Source organism: Melospiza melodia, chromosome 1 (genome assembly GCF_035770615.1).
Source record: "Melospiza melodia melodia isolate bMelMel2 chromosome 1, bMelMel2.pri, whole genome shotgun sequence".
NCBI classification, from domain to species: Eukaryota; Metazoa; Chordata; class Aves; order Passeriformes; family Passerellidae; genus Melospiza; species Melospiza melodia.
The window spans coordinates 122,874,512-122,890,473 of NC_086194.1; the positions used below are offsets into that span (position 1 = coordinate 122,874,512).

At 37.1% G+C, this 15,962-nt stretch overlaps 1 protein-coding gene across 9 annotated transcripts in view; it reads right to left on the reverse strand.

Moving 5' to 3' along the window:
• Nucleotides 1-15,962, reverse strand: part of PTPRM (protein tyrosine phosphatase receptor type M) — a 441,289-nt gene that overhangs the window by 155,735 nt on the left and 269,592 nt on the right. For 5 of the 9 annotated variants that reach the window (XM_063166383.1, XM_063166378.1, XM_063166399.1 and 2 more), the window contains exon 14: nucleotides 14,728-14,802. The exons of the other annotated variants lie outside the window; for them this stretch is intronic. In XM_063166383.1, coding sequence (XP_063022453.1) covers nucleotides 14,728-14,802 — 75 coding nt within the window. The remainder of the gene's footprint in view (nucleotides 1-14,727; nucleotides 14,803-15,962) is intronic. 9 annotated transcript variants of the gene reach the window in all.

Below are 15,962 nucleotides of genomic sequence, written 5' to 3' on the forward strand. Positions count from 1 at the left end.
ACTCTTTATACTCCTTAGCATTCTGCTTGGTTTTATTTCAATATCAGATGGACACTGGAAGTGTTTTACTGTGTAATGTTTACAGTGAAACATGCAGCCCTTTCTTCAGTGCGGTGCTCAGCTTTGAACCCTTTACAAGTCAAAAGCCATTCAAATTTACATTTTAGCATTTATCAAGACTGAAATTTCAGTTGGTATTACCTCTTCATTCAGTTTGCTTTTATCCCACTATAATTCTTCATAGTCCCACGTGAATTCTGCTAACTTGTACCATCTAGCATTGTAATCAAGAGCTGCTGCCCTGACACTGACTCTTCCTGGCATTTAATAAACATACAATACAGGATTTAATATTAAATACTAAAGTTAACTATGCATTAACTATGAAAAGCAGTGCCACTTTACTTCTCCTATGTTTCTGTCTGATAGGCAGAGGTTGATTGAATGATATTTGCTCTCACCTCATAATTACTTCTTAACTGACTTTTGGCCCCATATTCACCCAGGGAATTGCACTGGCACCATGGAGAGAAGGGTGACCTGTCCCTAAGGGGAGTGAGGCAATTCAGGGCAGTAGTTCTGAAATTCATTCTGCCGCCTCATAAACGGTAACGTCCATTTGCGCATTTGGTTTTGTTTGCATGTTTTCAAGAGAGATGTGGAAAAGCACCATTGCAAGCCTTAAAAAAAAAAAAGGTGCGTTGATTTCTCTTCTACTCTGCTGAACTGACAGATGCTAAAAATATTGAGTGAAATGTAATCTTTCATTACAGAAACAGTGCTACTAATACACTATTTTATCATGATGATCTAGTCTTGGTGGTTTATTTCTTTATTTTATTACCATTCTTCCAATCTTTTTGTCTGACACAGTAATTTTTAATGTCCTTGGTCACCCTGGAACCTTTAAGAATATATAGCTACGAGACTAATTCTGGGCCTCCAGTAAAAACATCTGTATTTAATGAAAACAGGTCATTAAGTTGATGCCAGCAACTGAGCTATGCCCACTGCATTTTCTTCACAACAGTGGACCTAATTACTTACTTGGATTTTTTTGTTTTAAAGATTTTGATTCTACCCTTGCATACGAAAACTGACTTCAAGCCTTGCATAAAAAACCCTCACTTCTGTTCTCTGAGATTGTCTGGGCAATCTCAGAAAACAGAAGCTGAACACAGTGTGAAAACACCAGCTCCTGCTAGAGGAGCTGCAAGAATCAAGGCTAAAGTGACATATACACTGCGGTGCACCTCCAGAAAGACAATAGGTCACTAAAGAGCAGTGAGTGGAGGATAGCTCAAGGGAGCTGCTTAGAAAATGAAAGGACAAGGAGATGTTTCCTGCCAGTTTAAAAAAGATTAAGGTGCTGACTTTGGAAAGTCTTTACTTGATGAAAACAAGCTAGAGTGCTTCCTGCCAGAAGTGAAAAACAGAGATACGTTTAAAAATAAACCCTTAGGTGCTGCAAAACCTAGCAAAGTATTTCCCCAGGCTTCCTCTGCTGAATACAGTAGAAGACAATCACACTGCTTGGTTCCATACCCTTAGATATTTACTTTTCTACTTAATGTCAGCAACTACAATTTCCCTTTTACTGACTGATTTCCCATTCTTTGTGGCTCACCCAACAGTAGCATTTAAAATGTGAAATATGTTTCTTTTCCTTCGCTTAGAAAGAATGACATTCAGCCGGACTGACTTATCCTCATGGATACCATTTTGTTCTATACTTTGCAAGCCTCAGTGATAATATTTTTAAGTAGTACCCATGAAACATCCAAAGACAGTATTTCACTTAGTTTTTACTCTCAGACCTATTCCATTAACTTTTTCTTAATACTGGAATCTCCTCTGAAGTTTAGTCATTACTTTGCCAGTTCATGGCATCTTTTAGTCCCTCTTCAGAATGAGAACTGAATTACATTCTAGTTGCTGCATTAGTGTCTGCCAGAGTTTGAATTCTTAAATGACTTTGTGCAGCTAAATTTCTATTTCCACACAACAAGTTAAAACACTGAGTAAAAAAAATTCTGACTCTCTCTTTGAAGTATTTCGAGTTCTGCCACTTCCTTTGGTGGAAAATTTGCCTTTCCCTTCTCACTCAGAAGGCACAAGTATCGTGTTATCATCAACCTCAAAACTTCATAAAGAATAATTTCTTGCAGGTAGCTTATGGATAGAAAAGGTTGTAGCAGAACTACTTTTCACCATAATGAAAGCTAAGGTGAATGAATTCTGTGAGAAAAATAATAATTCCTTTAATTCTGAGGCAAGCACTATCTTATTTTTCAAGAAAAATGAAAATATTTTCCAGTAAAAGAAATGGACCTCTACCAAACTGAATAAACTCTCTTTCTCCTTCTCTTTGTAAATGAACAAAGTTTGGACTTGCTTTTCAGTATTTCTTTTCTCCGAAAAATGTACTTAGGAATGACTGACCATTTTACAGAACAGAATAACCAATAAAATAATCCTGGCTCAAAAGTCTAGGCACTGCTGGTTATACTTAAAAATGGAGAGGTAAGATTTAAGCTGTTACTAGTAAAAACTAGCTAAAGGTTGTTTTGTCTAAAGCAGACTTTAATAAATTCAGGTTTTTTATTTGAGTCAAAAAATAATCTCTTCTATTAATCACCTAGACCAGTTTAATTTAATTTCTCCCACTCAAGGCTGACCATAGTTCCTGCCTTTTGTGCTTCCTTTCTGCAGCTTTAACACTCTCAAAGTAAGAGGCTTGCAAGCCTTTCCAACTTCATTTCATCCACAGGTGCTCCAGTAACTGATGTAATGGCTAACCTTACAAGGCCTTAAGGTAGTAATACAGTTAGTTCAGATCATCCAATTTTCCAACCAAATTTGAAACCAACTTCAGTTAGTAACTACCCTGTGATTTTTTTATGCAGGCAGTGAGATTCAACTATCACATCTGAACATCTACTTTTGAGTTATTCTACAGAGTGAGTCAGGAAAATGAAACATTATACCCTTGTGTGACAGCTGCACTGTGATGAGGTGGCAGAAATCATGCAAAATGGTACAAGGCAGAAGAAAGGCAGAGAGGTATGATGCTTCCTTGGAACACCCATCACTAGGCTCCTACTGTCCCTGCCACAAAGTGAGAAGACTGAAAACTTGGCTTTAAAGACTCTCTCCACACTCTCCAAAGACAACATGAATTACAGAGGCTACTATCATCATTACTTCCTATTATTTGTATGATAGTAGGAGCTAGAAGCTGTAAATCAGACAGGGAGCCCCACTGTGCTAAGAACAGGGCAGGCACACAGCTAAGTAATCTTGGCCACTAAAAGCACACAACCTAGCTGAACTAGGCTGTAGGAGGCAGGTGTAGCAACCACAGGGGAAGGGGGAGGCAAAACCCCTTAAAAAGATGCATTTTCAATACCCAAATAGTTCTACCCTTCCTGCCTTCCTGCTCTTTTAACTAGCTGGTATCACTCAGCATTTCCAGTTAGTACCACAGCAGAAATAGATCTTCAGGAAGGATTTGAGGGAATTACAAATGTTTTAATTGATGATGTTGGTTGGGGTGTTTCAAGGAAGGAAGCAACATGAAGGTCAATTAACAGAAAGGTAGGAAAAGCAGAGTGTCTGAAAGTAAAGGGCTGAGATAAAAGGCAGTATGACAAAGTAAGAAAAAAAGCTGATATGTCTGTCTTGGTATGAAAACAGGTGCTTCACAAAGGTAGGTCCTTATAAATATCAAATGACCAACAGGAAACCCAACCCTTTATCACAAAGCACACTGCAACAGGGCAGCAGTGCAAGATGTCCTGTTTCCTCCAGAAACACCATTTCTCCCTTCATCTCACCCATGACTGCAGAAATTGGTACCCTTATTTATAAATCTGTAGCAGCAGCATTACTGATGCTGTGAGGGACAGGCCAGTCTGACACACTTTCAAGTTCATCCCAGATGCCAGGGTTTGAGTCGGCCTTGGAGAAGACCCAAAACACATACAGATCTGTAGATGAAATCAATTACCACCCTGGCTCTTCTGTTCATACTGTGAGTGACTGGCATTCAGTCCTCATCTGCTAGCCAGCATGTATTCTGCTAACAAAGTCTTTGTTTTATTACTCCTGGTAGAACTCCAGCTAGGAGAGTGAGTTCTCCCTTGCCATCCTCATTGTTAGTTTTCCAATCAGCACTCCTCGCTCCCTTCAAAATTGCAGGTTTTGTCCATATGGTAGAAGTTATGAGGTGTTGTTGGGCAGGGTACACTTTGTGCCAGAAGGTGGTTTTGATCAGCATTTTTTCAGTTTTCTCTCTAGCCCATGTCTTGAATATATTAGTTTTGGAAATGTGGCAAGAGTAAGGTCTGTTTACTTCTCTTTTTAAAATATTCTTCCTTTCTGTTCCTGGTTTCTCTTGGAAATGCTCCTCATGTATAAATTGCTTTTTCTACATGGCAGAGACAATGTTTTCCTTCTATTTTGCTAAACATAGGAGTAATTTAAGTGTTGAAATCAACATAGTCTAACTTTCTCTCCTATGATGCGCTCACCACTCTATCGTTTTGAAGTCTGGGAAGGAGGGCAAACAGCACTTACATTTTAGCAGGAGAGTATTTTCTTTGCAATTTATTATCATCATCACAATACATATTGCTGTGTACAGATCCTCTTTGCCCAGAAAAAGGTTTCTGTATTTCCTGAGGACCACTATGTTGATTTGGTATGTTTTTTATTTGGTGTTTTTTAAATACAGGAAAATACAGACTTGTTAGAAGGTCTGTGGTAAGAAGGGAGTATCAAAATAAGGCTCTGCTGTGTAACAATAGTTATGAATAATTAATTTTGTTTGTGATATTCTTTAGGAAAATGTAAATATAAGTGACAAAGAACTGCATGAAAAGACAGGCAAAGAGCTATTTCACTGATGAATACAACTCATTTAACTATTCACATGAACTGTGTCTCTCACTGGTGGATGATTCATGTTGGTGTATGTGAGCAGAAAGACTATTTTGGTTAAACATCTGCATCTCTGGTTGTCAGGAATAACAACATTCTTTACAAAACATGCCTAAAACAAATGAAGTTCCCAGTTTGACTTTTGGTCTCATCACAATTTATTTTTAACAGAATTTTAATCCAGACAATTTAGTCTGGATTTTTTCTGGAGATTGTGGTTTTAAAAAAAAACAAACTTAAACAAGCAAGTGTTGATAATCAGCTCATTTCTCCTTTGAAACAAAGCCACCATCCTTTCTACTAGCTCCTCTTTGCCTTTTTCTTTTAAGAAAAGAAACTTAAATAATTTAAATTCATAAAAATTTTCCTCTCTTGTGGGCACCCAAGGAGCTGGAAGCCCTCATTCATTTGAGAAAAAAGCATAAGCACTCACACTTTAACAGCATTGAGATCATTAAGGGATGTTTAAAGCACACTCAATAGCTGTACCATAACCAGAAATTATTAACAAGTCTCAAATATACAGACATAGTGTATTTCCTTCTAGGAAATAAATAATTTACTAGGAAAAAAAGTATAAAGTCTTTGGAACCTTAAGCTTTCAAATGACCCTAAAGAGTACTTTCACACACTTTAGTCCATTTTATGAAGAAAAAGAGGATGGTTACATATTTATAAGTATTCACTATGTGTGGCCAAAGAAGCAGCCACAATGGAACACATCACAGACCTCTATGCCAACAAATGGAAAAGCCATGGCAGCATATCTAAAAACAGCTCCCACCACTGAAATAAAAGTTGAAATCCTCCTGACTTCTGTGGAAAGATAAAACTGGGCTTCTTTACCAACTCCTCTCTGACTACACAAACACAACAATTACCAACATGATGAGACACACATTTCTAATCAAGGTTGACTGAGGAGTAATGAGAATATACTTGCATCATATTAGCTGTATGCATGAAGGTATCATACTGAATAAGGATGAGGAGGTCTGAGAACAAAAGCACCAACAAGGGCTGAAATGGCAGGTTTTGAATGTAGGGCTTGTTCCCAGCTGATGCTCTGTGCAAGAGCATCACTTGCAGCCATTGGAAGTGCAGTTGCATCTCACAGCCCTGACTTCCGTGAACAAGAAGTCATAAAGGTACATAATGTATAACAAGGGTAGCCTTTAGAGCTGAAACATTTGCTTTTATGGTTCTCCACACAACCTCAAACCAACAGTACTCATGGTAGAAGAACTCTCTCAAATTAGCTCTAAGGAAATTAAAGCAGACAGTCTGAATTGATCCTGACCATACCTAACACATTTTCTAAGCAAGTCAGCACCACTTTCAGGCCATCCCTACAGAAGTGGACAATTTACCGTCAGCCCCACCAAATGTTTGTGAGTTTCATCTATTGCTGAAGGAAACCTCTTGTTGACTCCCATGCTTTCAACACCAGATCTACTCCTCAAAGTGTACTGAGACATGACAAGCAATATCCAACATCACTGAGAATTTATTTCAGCTGTTTTCTAGAAACAGAAAGGTGTGGATTTGAATACTGAAGAGGACTCTGCCCTCTTCAAGGAAGATAAAATGTGGTTTTCTAGTTCTCAACTGGCTTCTACCAAGCAGGGAAGACATGAAATTAGATCACAGTAATGTTTCTGGATCTGACCTACTCAGGGTAAAACTCATGTACGAAACTAGATGCTTTTGGCCTGGACAAATACAGCTGTTTTATTTTCCATGCCTGAATGCAAGGGATCACATCCAGCATGGGAACAAAGCAACCTGAAGCTATGGATAAGAAGTAGCAAAGTAAGATATCATCTTCTGATCTCACTGTCAGCCAAGGACTTAAACAGAGGAACATAAATGAACAGTTCCAAATGGAAACTCAGTGATGGCTTGGTTACTTTGCCATTAGGAGAGGGGCAGAGGGTAATGCAGTATAGGTATCCCTGTGGGAGATCTGAACACTCAGGGATGTTTTGACCTGTGCTGCCACTGGCTCACATATGAAGCTGACATTCCTGGTGACTTTCACCACCAACCTCCCATCAAACTGCAATCCTTATGAAGGATTCTTCAGAAATCCTTCAAAAACAATCACACTTGGAATTTACTTCTTATTTTTCACTACCCACACATTTTCCTGGAAGGAAACATAACATAGTTAAGAACATAGAATGAACATAATTCATTCTACTAAAAAATAAATGGAATTATACATGTAATGATGCATGAAGAAATAGAAAATAGAAAAATATGTCTGTGATAAATTTATAAAAAGTAGGAAAAGGTCTCAAAACTTCTTTTAAAGCATTTCAGAGTCAACACTGTTTTGAGACAGGAAGGTCAGCTAGAGGAACTGGAAAGCAGAATCAGCACAACAAAGGAAATATAATTCCACAGAATTCTACATCTGTCTTTGCGCCAATACAGTGTAGCAGTTCTTTTGTTCACATTTCAGAAATTTTTATAATATTGCCAATAAAAAAACCTATTCAGACTGAAATAATGTTGAATGCACCAATATTCTAGTACAGAGACAAGAATAGACTAGGCCTCCTCTGAATAGTTATCACTGATTTACATTTGGGTTTTCATTTATTTCCTGGAGGTTTTAGGGGTTAAAGGAAAATCTCCACTTGTCCTACTTGATTAAGAATGCCTTGAACAGTCATTTTTATAATCAGCTCTTTTCACTTTTAATTATTGACACATTGACTCATAACCAGAAGCAGTGTAATTCAATGACAGCATACTGAAAAGTGCAACTATTTTACTTCAAAAAGGTTTATAGAATACTTTGTTTGCTTTAGACCAATTAGAATTTACTACTTTTCTTCTATTTTTTATTTTGCGCTTCCAATGCGAACTCAAAAGTTTAAACAGGACCTGAGAGTACTTATTTCCCCTCTTCACAGCTAAAAACCATGCAAGACCCCAGCTTCTGTTCACTTTTATGGAAAACTGTGACTGAACTTTCATTTGCACAGGAATTTTCTATATACACAAAAATCTTTTAGTGCTCAGCAGTGATAGAAAATCAGATTAAGGGAAGGAAATGAAAATTCAAAATTTTTGAAAAAGGAAAACTTGAAAATGCACAGGTACACCTGAGTGTCTTTCTCAGAGCTCTAAAATCACTGGTTCTTGCAGTCAAACTCCCATTACTGCAGAAAAGGACATTTTCAATGTATTGTCTGAAAAAAGTGTTAAAAACTTGTCAATAACTGCAGTTATGGCTTGCACAGTGCTGAACTCTTACTACAAGCAGACAAATGTGGCTTAGATATTTATTCAGATTGGAGCTATTTCACTGAAACTAGACTGAATGAATTGCTCAAATATTATTTTGCCCAAGACAGTATGTTCTGTAACTTTAGCTTAAAGTTGACAGTATTACTCTCCTCTTTGCTGCACTACTCTGTTTAACTGTAACACATCTGAATGCTCACCTGTACATAAAACAGAGGCAATTCACATAATATTGCCTTAAACATTTGTCAAACTCTCCAGTGGTACAAACACCAGATTTGCAGACTCCAAGAACTACAGATTATTTTTCCCACATTTTATTTCAAGTTAAAATTCAAACTGCTTAGCATTTTATGAATACAGTCAAAAACTACAGATGGGAAACACTGAAGTTCACAGGGCTTTTTTTAGTTACTACTTATATCTCTGAATTTCCTTGTCTTCCCTTGTCTCTCCTTAATTTTTCATTGTGATACATACAAAACTCTGTTTCAAATGTAAAAATCAGAGGCATATTTTTTTAATACAGAAATGAAGCAACACACACTATATGACAGTTAGGCTTTAAAAATTACCTACTGTTATTTTGCATTTTTTTCTGTTCTCTGTACATTGCTGATGTTGAAACATTTTGAAGTAGGTGTGATACTGACCAGAACCAGTACTAAACAGATGACAGAGATTCCTTCAGTTTGTTAAGAATTTATCCTGGTCATTTCATTCATACAATTACTTTCATGACTGGATTTTATGCTTCCATTCTCTGTAATGTGATTAAGAAAAGCTCCCTCTCCTCCCAGCCCAACCTTAAACAGCCTCACAGATATCCTGACATGAAGATTACACATTACTAAGAGAACGGATTATTTTTCAAGCTAGGATGAACCAAACAGACCCATCTTTAGTGGCTTACATTAAATTTGGATGACTCTCGTCATGAAGGATATATCTGACACTTGAAATCATATTTTTCTCTCAGGTACGAACTGGAATACTCAAACTTCCAGACTGGTTTTGTGCTTGGGGGATGTAACACAGCATTGTAACTGCAATGACTGACTCTTACTTCTGTGACAACCAACTTTTTAACTGCCCTGAATAAAAGACAACCTGTTTCTACAGTGGTAAACATACCTAATGAGGCTACTTGTCCTTCCTAAAGGTAGGGAAAGGTTGATACTTTCTTCTAGTTCATGGGATCTTCTCCAGCTGCTCCTGTCCCAGGTCTGTAACACAGTGGCTCTGGTGATGCAGCACCAGGACAGCTGAAGAACCCATACCCCCTTGGCCAACCAGAAGCATCAATGGCCAGAGAAAAACTGCTGCTATGACTCTACATTTTATCCTCCCTATTCTTCTACTTATGCATGGGAGTTGCAAAGGTCTCATTTCCAGAGAACATTAAAGGAACTGTTATTTTAAAACAAGAAGTGGAGTATTTAACATAAATATAATCACACTGATAACTGGCTTCTAATCAAGTTGGGCTCTTTATTGTGTAGATGGCAATGGGTTGTATTTGTATTATGGGTTATTTCACCATTTGGGAAATGTTATTAGCATTATTTTTAGGCCTTCTTTGTCTTATTGTTTAACTTCAGCTCTTCTTCAGTTGCTCTGTGGAAAATGTACTTATGCTTAAAAGCACAGATGCTTTGGCTGCACTGTCTTACAGAAAACCTGACATTTGACTCTGTAACATACTAGGGGAAATAAAACGAAGAAAAGGAAACAGCAACTCCCATGGCACTCCTGTATCCTCTTAACATTTTCTTGTAACTATGCTGTTTTATAGATGAAACTGTCACTGCAAAAATGACAAATATAACACATAAAAGAACAAAAATGGGCAATAAATCACAAGTGACACTTCAGCCCATTGAAATGCATTCAGCCAGTGCTGCAGGAAGTGGGAACATTTCCTTGTTTTGCATTCTGCCCAGCTGAGAAAAGGACCAGAATCCTTGAACAACTGATACAACAATCACTGGGGCCATCACATAAAAACAGGCTTGGAGTTTCACTTTGGAAAGTCAGATCCATTCTCATTCTGCTTTCCTTGTCACTTATCTTGCAACAGCACTGCAATATGGCTTTGACTTTACAGCACACAGGTGCTTATTCTCCCCTGGATAACTATCCACAACTCCAACTAATGCAAATGTTGCCCAGAAGTACTAAAACAAGAATAAACTTCTAAAATAGTGTATTGAACCTGCAGACAGACATGTCTGCACATAGGTTTGTTAGTAGAGACTCAACTAGGAAATAGTCTCCACTAGGAAATAGTGGGTTCTACATTGCCCAAAATAGCACTTCAAGTTTTAGCTGTCAGAGTACATCCAAATCAATGTTACATGGTCCAGGAGGGAGAAAAAATGAATGTGAAAATCTGTCCAGTACATGTTGCTATACCTCAGATGCACTGTAAAGCAAAAATCGAGGTAAATAGCAAAACACTCTCAAATTTATGCTGTTGGTTTTTGTGTTAATAAACAAACCGTATTTTCAGAAATGCAGTACAAAACTGGAGTAAATCTCTTGACATAAAATATTCCATGAAGTTGTGATTTAATCAATCAAAGATTTCAGTTTATTTTTTTCACTTTTACAGTGGAATGGCTGAGAATAGAATGTGACCCAGAACACTGCAATAAATCTTGTTATGTACTGAATGCACATCCTAAGAAATGGGTATATTTTATTATAGTGCTAACTTCATAAGGGAGAAGAAACTTACTAGGATTATTTTATGACTGCTTTTAACTTGTTTATAAAATATGGAGATCATCTAGACCTTAAGGTGTGCAGGATAAAACTAATTTATGTTTTAAGCTTTTGCCCCATCTTTTACAAAAAAAAATTCTTCCCAATCATTAAGTATCAGTTACCTTACAAAACTTCTGACAGATCTTGCTGCATTTGATTTGTACCAAGAATTTAATGTATGAAGAATGTACAATACAGAGCTCTCTCTTGCAGCTGGATGTGTAATTACAATGGGTCGTAAAAAGGGCGTTCTATGGAAATCAGTCTTACTAATATCCAGCAAAGTAGTGGCTGCTCCACTAAATCACAAATGGAAATACTTTAATTCAAATACAAGTAGCTCAGACATATTTCAACAATTAAGTAAATGCCTGACAGAATGAACACCCTAATCATGATTCCAAGCATGCTATTTTATCAGAATGCAGAGAACAAAATATATGAGAGCCAAGTGAATACCAAATATGGCCAATTTAAACCTATTAGATGAAGTGTCTCTTACAAAATACTGAAACAAACTTCAAATTATTTCAGTATTTCTCAAAAAGATGGATTTTTTATGCAGCTCTGAAGTTAAGACCATAAAATCACATTTTTATATTGTAAGTTTTCTGATAGCATTCTACATGATTTCAATTGAATGTTAAACCGTATTTGTTATGAAAACCTGGGAGACAGTATCACGAGTACTACTGTGCTTCATGTATACATAATCTTTTTTCTTCACACACAGGAGTAAGATATTAGATATGCTCTATCTGTTGAAGGACAGGTTCAATTGAGTAGATTTCAAGTTAGTTACTTTTTGTAAGCACAGAAAGCTAAACGCTATCCCCCAAATTTGAATTCCTTAGCTACTACATTATTGGATCACTGAAAAATATGTATTGAGTGAACACTGATTTCCCTGTTTTGGCTTCTAAGAGCCAAAATCACACAGTTGCATTTACACTGTGTTATCTTATTCCATAACTCAAGGACAACTACACTTTATTAGTTAAGTGCAAGGAAAAGTTCTCTTTGCTACAGGCTTCAAAGGCAACCTGGAGTGGCTGTCAAGATATTTAGGGCAACTAGCCTGTAATCCTTAACAGGTAGATCTGTTATTTTTATATGAAAAAGGAAGGAGAAAGGAAGGACAAAGAGAAATTAATAATACATTGTTTATCAACTGCACCAGTAAGAGGCAAGACAACGATGACGAGGATGGAGGAAATGAGTGCAAGCAGAATTGGCTTGAAAGCTGAGCTGTATTGTCATGATATTTGTGAAGAGGAAGACCTTTCAAATTTGGTAACGATATTCAGGAGTGCAGCCAAGATTTTAAATTTTCATTACGCAAGAAGCATCAGCTTCCAATGTAAAGAAACCCGAAAATGCCATCCTTGACCTTCCCACTGCCGCTTATGTATCTCCTCAAATGCTAAAAGACGAAAGTAATTTCTTGATCTCAAATATAATTACTTTGGTTCTGAGCAAAGAAGTGAGAAAAAAGCACTGAACAGAAAATGCTAACTGACATTTAACAGTTACAGCTGTAGGGCTTGTGGTAACTACAGTTAGAAACAGCCCTGTACTTTCATATAAACAAATCCTTTTACATGGAAACCATTTCCACAGTCTTGAAATTTATAGGACAAAAATGTGGGGACAATGTGTATGACTCTCAGGTCCATCATGTGTGGTCCAGTTTCTGTAAACCTCCTTTAAGAAACCGTTTGTGCTTCTCATGGGTACTGCAGATCCCACTACTGCTGTACTGCCCTGGCTTGAAAAGCCTGTCCTAAGGACTGCTAGACAGGATGTTTCCCTAGAAAAACAGGAATTCTTGCTGCTGTCATGGGACAACCATGTGGGCTGGGTGAGGTTTCTTTGCTTGCTACTGCAGCTGTGGCAAACGAGGAGGAAGATGTTTCTTTCCTTTTGAGCACAGAGTCTTCAAACATGAGGTGGGGTTGGGAAGATGAGGGTATTTCAAAGGCTTTCCAATACATTTCACAAACAGCTAGAAATGCTGTTGGCAGGTATAATCTGATATGCTCCTTTTCACTACAAAATTAGATTCTGGTAGAACATTTTTATTTTCTTTTCAAGAAAAAGGAAACAAATTTCACAGATCTGACAGACAACCACAGACTGCCAATGCCACCAGTGACAAAGCAATGAAACAAATCCTATGTCAGCCAGCTATCCATATCTCTTTATAGCCAGCTAGCCATATCTCTTTTCTCTCACGATTAAGTGCTATGGCCATCCTCTTGTGAAACAGGCATGTCTCCAGTGTTACCAGTAGCTACCCAGTTTTGCATTGAAACAAATAAAAAACCCAAAACAGGAGAAAATATTTCAATCTCCACATGGAAAAATATAGAAGCTTATTTGAATCCTGTGATAAAGAAATCAAAGCTTGAAGTTCAAGGATATGGAAGAGATCCTGTCTCTTCAATGATTTATTTGAATTGTCAAGTAAAAATTAACTGAGGTATAAATATGTATGCAGACACAGCTTCTGCCAAGCAGCAGTAACAAGAACAAGCTACTTAATGGCACTGTAAGTATGTTATTCTGGTTAGTTCATACATTATTAGAAAATAAAAGTATACCATGCAGCAATTTCATCTTGATTGACAAGGTAACTTGGGCATTATGGATCATTCAGCTTTATTATTATAACACATACCCCAGAATTAAAAGCTAGAGCAGACATGTCACTAATCCTCTTATCTTAAGCTGAATCATTTAAGTGCCTCTTATTTACTGTAGCAGTATCCAGATACCAGACATCTGAACTCGTCTCTTAGGTAACAATGTGCTTTCCCAAGGAACTATGCCAGTATTCTTCAAAAAGGCAAAGATTTATCATACACTAAAAGCTGATGGACTAGGTTTACTTCCTCCATTAGATATTTCATCACTTCTGGTTCTAAAGTTTTTAATGCTCTTTGATTGTCTTTGAAAATAAAAATGTTTGCAAATCCCTGAAAGGTTTTAGGCACAGGTTTCTTTTCTAAACAAAATCAATCATTTCCCCGGGTTCACAATGTTTTCTAGCATATTCTGAGCCATCCTTCAAGCCATATAAACCCTAATAATGGTTCCACTTGAATACTGAGTTTACCTTGACAATTAGATTTTAAATCCTTAAGTCTTGTTCATTCTCATATGTCACAAGCTAGGTTGTTTTATTTTAATCCTAGAACTCATGCATGACATAATAAAAGGGAATCTTTTTTATTTCTTTATTTTAATTTCTTTCATATTGAAATTTTGCCAGAAGACATGATCTTCCTACCATTACACAGGAAAAAACCTTGAGTCCACTAATACTAGATCTTTGTCCTAACTTGCACATGCAACTTTTGAGCCTTAATTATTTAGAAATTCTAGTGTCTTGATTTAATAACAGAGAAAAAAAAAATAAACAGGTACACAGATATATATCTATATGCAAACTTTCATTTAATTTATGGATGGAGACGAGATCTCTTTACAACAAGAGGCTTGAAGGAACACTCCACAGATCACACACACAATGGGCACATGCAGTGGAGTTGTACATACAGGGACATGTGTGTGAGTTTTGGTGCCAAGCACACCACTGAGTTTAATGAAGCTGAGGAAAAAAATAAATAAACAGAAAGGAACTTTTAACACAGGAAACTGTTCATGAGCAGAGAAGGAAGAAACTGTCAGGGAAAATGAGCCAAAGAAGAAGAGACAGAATGGGCATGGTGACTGGTCTGTACTTGAACATCTGACCTGTTAGCTGGTCGTCGCCTGCAGCAGGGGCGATGCGAATGTATGGTGTTGTAAGCTGAGTCACGATTATCGCAGCTAAGGCAAAGGAACAGGTCCAGGTCAGCATGCATGAGGGAAAAAAAAGCCAGACTGAAGCTACGCCAGCAAGAAGAATCTTGGTCAGTCGTTTATTGTCTGAACTTCACAAATGAAAACCAAAAAACTCCCACAAGTTCCTTTTCATGTTTAGTTGTTAGTGTGGTTATTCTGCAAATTAATAAGCTGTGGCATGTGAATTTCATTCAGGAAAAGGACTCAAAGCACATTATTTACTGCATTTGAGGAAACTGGAGACTCTTTGGCCCTGCCAGTCACAGCACTAAACTTTCTAAGTGAAAACAAGCTGATTATTCAGAGTATTCTAACATCAACTTCTCCAAGTAATTTGAGCTAGTTTCATTTTGATTTTCCTGTTTCATAATACTACATTTTTCCTACAGTTTTTTAAAGACAATTTTTATGTGAAGCATTTTTGAGCTAGTTAAGATTAACTTTTCTTGTACCCACTTGGCTTACTGTTCTAAAAATGCATCCACCACCCATATACTTAATGTTCAGCATACAGAGAATGACCGCTGAGAGGTGGCACACATTTTATTAAGTATGTGTGTAACTGCCCCAGATCTGAGTTTCAAGTTCACAAAAAAAAGCTGAAAACCCTGACTTGTTTGCACCCTGAAATATCCAGATTTGTCTGACAGTGTTGTAACAAGCACTCCCTGCTGCAGACAACTGCTAGTGTGGCTCACATTAACAAAATTTGTTATTTCTTTGTTTTCCAGAATTCTATGATTGCCTCTAAACGGTTAAGCACGCTGTGATACATATATATTAAGGAACATTAAAAAAATTAAAAGGTCAGATCCAACACGATGCAGCTGGAGAATGATGCAAAGAAAAAATATTGGAAAATTAAGGACAAAATTATATGAAAGATCACTCATTTACATAGAACAGCCTGGGTGCTATTAGAAATGTGGCAGCGAGAGAGGAAAATAGATCATCTACCATCTGCAGACAATTAAACTCAAAACTGCTGCTGCATAATATTTGGAAATATCCCTCTGCAACACTGAAACGCAGTGTTGATAGTAGCTTCTAGAGTACTGTTGCTATTGGATTTAAAATATTATAATATCCTTTTCTCTCTCATAATTAATGAAAGCCTTCCAATATTGCAAAATTAGAACAATGGT